Source organism: Amaranthus tricolor, chromosome 6 (genome assembly GCF_026212465.1).
Source record: "Amaranthus tricolor cultivar Red isolate AtriRed21 chromosome 6, ASM2621246v1, whole genome shotgun sequence".
Taxonomy (NCBI): domain Eukaryota; kingdom Viridiplantae; phylum Streptophyta; class Magnoliopsida; order Caryophyllales; family Amaranthaceae; genus Amaranthus; species Amaranthus tricolor.
The window spans coordinates 23323509-23328617 of NC_080052.1; the positions used below are offsets into that span (position 1 = coordinate 23323509).

The 5109-nt window shown below is 31.2% G+C and overlaps 1 protein-coding gene across 1 annotated transcript; it reads left to right on the forward strand.

Annotated features, from left to right (window-relative positions):
• The first annotated feature begins 500 nt into the window (after positions 1–500).
• LOC130814734 (heat stress transcription factor A-7a-like) lies at positions 501–4802 on the forward strand. The gene is made up of 3 exons (XM_057680909.1): positions 501–991; positions 2471–3257; positions 3349–4802. Exons 1-3 carry the CDS (start codon positions 668–670, stop codon positions 3354–3356), a joined length of 1119 nt encoding a protein of 372 aa, XP_057536892.1. The 5' UTR covers positions 501–667; the 3' UTR covers positions 3357–4802.
• Positions 4803–5109: the final 307 nt, after the last annotated feature.

Consider the following 5109-nt stretch of genomic DNA (forward strand, 5'->3'; position numbering starts at 1 on the left):
TCCATATTAATCGTGTATAATTAAAAATTATAAAAAGTCGATATTAATAACCTTCACACTGAGAATAGTCAAACAAAACTGACTAGACTATTTTTGAGCATATAAATTATGAATCAAATACAAATTGAGAGTGATATGTAAAAAGTATCCAAAAAAATAAATGAAATTACGATCTAAATTGAGAGCAACAAAGATAATGTACTATGTATCACAAATTCTTAAGAGACTCTCTCATGGTGAGAGAGTCTGAGACCATCTCTATTGACTATTTAATGCATTTTTAATAATCACATATAACTTTAAAAATCTATTTAGAAAATAATTTAATTATATGAATTTATTTTATAATGATACGATCTCTATTGACTAATCAAATCTACAAAGAAAATATAAAAAAGTCTAATAAAAGAAAAAGAGGAAAAATAGTTGAAAATTATAGCAGTATCTAGACACTACAAATGGCAAATTCTCATTCACATACTCTCCTGAAATAGATAGATACTTTATTATCTTTTTCCACTTTTTTCCAATATCTATATTTCCTATTTTAGACAATTTCACAAAATCACAATCACTGCATTTTTACACTTTACTTTGTCATTTCCTCTCTTCCTTCGATTTCAACCCAGAAAAACCCATTTTCTGACCCATTTTTTCTCAAATTTTGATGATGATGGAACCCATAAACAAGCTATCAACGGGTGGATCTAACCCAAATGTTGTCACAATCAAAGAGGAGGAGGACGAAGAAGAAGAAGAAGTTATGGTGGTGCCAAAACCATTACAGAGTTTACAAGAAAATGGACCTCCTCCATTTCTGAATAAGACGTTTGAAATGGTTGAAGACCCTAGAACTGATCCAATCGTTTCATGGAGTACTACTTTTGATAGTTTCATTGTTTGGGATCCTTATAAACTCTCCATTGATTTGCTTCCCAAGTATTTTAAACATTCTAATTTTTCTAGCTTCGTCCGTCAACTTAATACTTATGTAAGTAATTTCCCACTTCTTCAGTTTGATTTTGCTACTGGGTTTTGTTTTAGCAATTTGCTTGTAATTTTGTTGTTGATGGGGGGTTACACACTCCATATTTGAATACTCCAATTAGGCTTTTAGTTATATTTTTTTGTTTGATGGATTATTTGTTAGATGTGTTATTCTATTTTTTTTTTTTTTGTCTTCTATTAAAATTGTAATTGAAATGTAGAATTACAAGATAAGTTGAGAAAAAGATAGGGAAATTAAAAATAGAAATTGAAATGTAGGGTTATATGGGAATTTTTTAATTAACCATGATGTGATTATTTGTGTCATGTTTTTTTACTGCCTTGATCATACAATCATATCTCTCCCTTTAATTTTGCTATAAGGGATAGTTTTGAAGTATTAATTTTAGGTAGTATAATAAAGAAAAATTAAAGTTTTTCTCTCTTATCCAATACTACTACATTTTTTTCCACATAATTTAATGTATATTTTAATATTAAATATCTTTATTTTAATGAAACAAGAATTATGAAAATTATATATCAAAAATTATATTTTAAAAAGAATTATGAAAATTATATATCAAAAATTAGATTTTAAAAAGAATTATGAAAATTATATATCAAAAATTAGATTTTAAAACCGAAATAAGATTGAAAATACTAGTGTTACTATTAAAATATAGGGAATATTATTAAACAGAAGTATATGTATGATATTGAAAGTAAGAATATTAATCCACTACAAAAAATAGAAATGTATCACAATTAAAGAGACCATTCATCGAGTAAAAATAGACAATAATTTTACATGCTCGATCTTTTTTACAAATTTTTCATAATTTATTGGGGTCTTAGTAATTAAACTACATCAAAGTTAATTTTAACTAATATTAACTAAAATGCGATTTGGAAACTTGTACATGCTTGGATCGCCTCTAAAAGAAACAATCCAAAATGAATGTGTAGCTAAAAAAACCCAAAACCCAACATGCAAGTATGCAAAAAAAAGAGATCACATGAGTAGTATCAAATTCTATGCATCAGTCGTTGATTGAACCATAAAGGATTGATCATCCATTGATGGTTGATTAATGTGTTGGTATGAATGTTTATAAACCATTTATTCTTCTGAGTTTTGTCTTTTTACATACAAGTAGATGTTATATTTAGGTAATTTCCTCCCTTGATTTATAAATGTTAGTGTTAAATATGAGTGTAGAGCGGGCTGGCCCTATAAGGGGCAAGAAGGGCATGTTGCCCGGATCCGTCCAAAAGGATTAGAAAAACAACGCTTCGATAGTTAATAGTTAGAAACTCATAATAGTATATAACTTTTTTTAGTTAAAGCCCATAACTAATGTTTCGTCCAGGCCTCATAAATCTCAAGGCCGACCTGATTATGTACTTACCATGTTCTTCCTTATACCCAACGTTAGTCATTAACAAATTGACCTCCCTTGATACTTTTTACTTGGTATAGGGTTTCAGAAAAGTCCATCTTGATCGATGGGAGTTTGCGAATTCTGGGTTTCAAAAGGGGAAGAAGCATTTGTTAAAGACAGTTAAGAGAAGAAACCATACTTCAAACAACATCAATTCTATACCATTACTCCAAAAAGAGGCTGAATTACTAAATCTAAAGAAAGAACAGGAAGCACTGAAAGTTGAAATCCTTGATCTGAAGCAACAACAACAGGATTCGGACACAACTTTAGCTGCAATGGGCGAACGTATAAAATCTGCTGAATGGAAGCAAAAGCAGATCATTTTACTCATTGCAAAGGCAATGAAAAGAACTGCCTCATTCCAGCAGCTGCTCCAAAGCTACAAGCAGAAAAAAGATCTGAGTATTGAACACTTATGTAAGAAACGTCGATTGACTGCAAATGACAGTACTAATACAATGATGAACACATTTCCGGAAAAGGGTATTGCTCCGAATTCTGTTCCGTGCCATAAGGAGAACGTGCGCCTTTCTGAGTCGGAGCACATGTTTCTGGGCTCTCCCAGCACTGATCTATGCTCACAGTTGGTGCCAGACGGGGAATCCAACTTTACATTGGAGACTAGTTCTGATTTGTGTTCCGGAAACTACATAATTTGGGAAAAGTTGATGGAAGATGATGTGATATGCGAGGACAAGCGTAAAGAGGATGCAGCAATGGGTGTTGATCCAAGCATATATGTTCATGAATTGGAGGATTTGATTGCAAAGCCGACTAGCTTGATCGGATTCACAAATGTGGGCGAAATAGCTTGTCCAATAGGTAATTTCTTGCACTTATCTTTGCTGGTTTTGTGATTAATGTTGTATATAATTTCATTGATTTGTAATATGCTGCCAATTTTATTTAACAGGGCAGTAGGACATTGTTTCTGATCTGGGTTCTTTGAGGAGGTAACATTGATGACAGTTGAATGATTGTTATCCATATTATTGGTGGATGGTGATTGTAAATTGTTGTAGATTTGTAGTCTTAATCAAAAAACAAAAAACTGTTTGATGATGGTTCTTCATTGGATTGCAACATATCTTGAACTATCATAATATTGATAGTACCATTAATTCGTCTTTTGGTTACACAACTACATTGAATGGGTATATCAAAATATTGATAGATTGAGAATCAGATCTTGTATCAATTGGAGCAAATATGGCCTTTCTCATGTAAGGTTTTAGAGTCAATTATTACCTAGCCATTTCCTTCCCTCGACCTACCATGTAATCAAATCTTGTCTCAATTGAATATGGATGTTGGAGATTAGTTGCTGAGGTGGATGTGAATATCAAGGTAAAGGAACGTGATAGCAAAGTGAAACAAATGAATAAACTGTCTCTGAAGATGAGGAAAAACCAAGCAAAAAGCACATATCATTTCATTGCTGGAGTTGGTGAAGGTGGAGAGTGGAGACATCATTTTATTGCTTTCTTTAATTGGATACATTCTATTTGAAGATACTTTCAAAAATCGAATCATAAATCCCAATTTTACTAACTGCCAGCGATTTCGTTCTTAATTTTGTAACACATTTGTTTTACCCTTTTCAAATGATCAACGGTTAGTAATTGATAATTGCAATTATTTGCACTTATTTATATCATTTTATACTCCTTAATGACGGTCGTTGTTAGTAATTTCGTGCTTATTTGAAGATTTATGCTACATTACTCATTTTTGTTATTCATGTTGATTTTGAGTGGTTTTGATTGTTTTAAGCATAATTCTCATGGTTTTAATGATGGCGGAGTTCACTAAGGAGATTTTAGCTCGAGTGAAGATTTTCTACAAAGAAAATGAGCAAAAGAGTATTATTAATCCAAAAGTTTTGAGATAAAATTTGATACATGTCTACTTTTTTTGTCATAACTTTTGATAGGAAGATTGCATTAATGCAAGGTTTGTGGCATTGGAAAGTAGACTTTAAGAGCTTCCAACGGTATATTATATGCCCAATTCCAATAATCGAGCAAGAAATGAAGATCGTTTGAAGTTTACTGAAATTGTCAGCCAAAAACGCCGACTTGGCTGTGTGGTCGTGGAAGAGGCCGCCAACTAGGCTTTTTCTTCTGGAATTCGTGCAACCTATTTTTCAATACTTTAACTTTGTATTATTATCTTTTATCTTTATTTTTAATTAACTTCTAAGGGTTAATCTAGATTTTAAGAAGGAGAATTAGGTTAAGTCTTTTGTGTAAGGGGGCTCCTTCCTCCTCTCCTCTCTCTCCTTCTTCCTCTAGACTTTATTTACTCCTTTTCGTTACTTTTACTCTTAATTTCATCCTTTAATTTAGTTTTTCATTAAGTCTATCATTAATCTTCCTTTGAGCATTGTAAGTTTTCTTTAATGTTTAATTTTATTTGTCTTTAATTTCTTGTATTAGTTTTAATCTTACTTTAGTGAACTTTAATTATTTTTATTAATCATCCTTTAATAAAAACTAGTTTTGTCCTTCATTTATTACTCTTTGAATTATTTGTTGTGTTCCTTGATATTTAATTATTGCTTCTCTTGAGATTTTATTAATTTCATATTTATTCATATCTAGTATCATCCTAGGATTTGTGTTTATTACTTTTACCATGATTAGTGAGTAGATCCATTTTCTAGGGTTAAGGT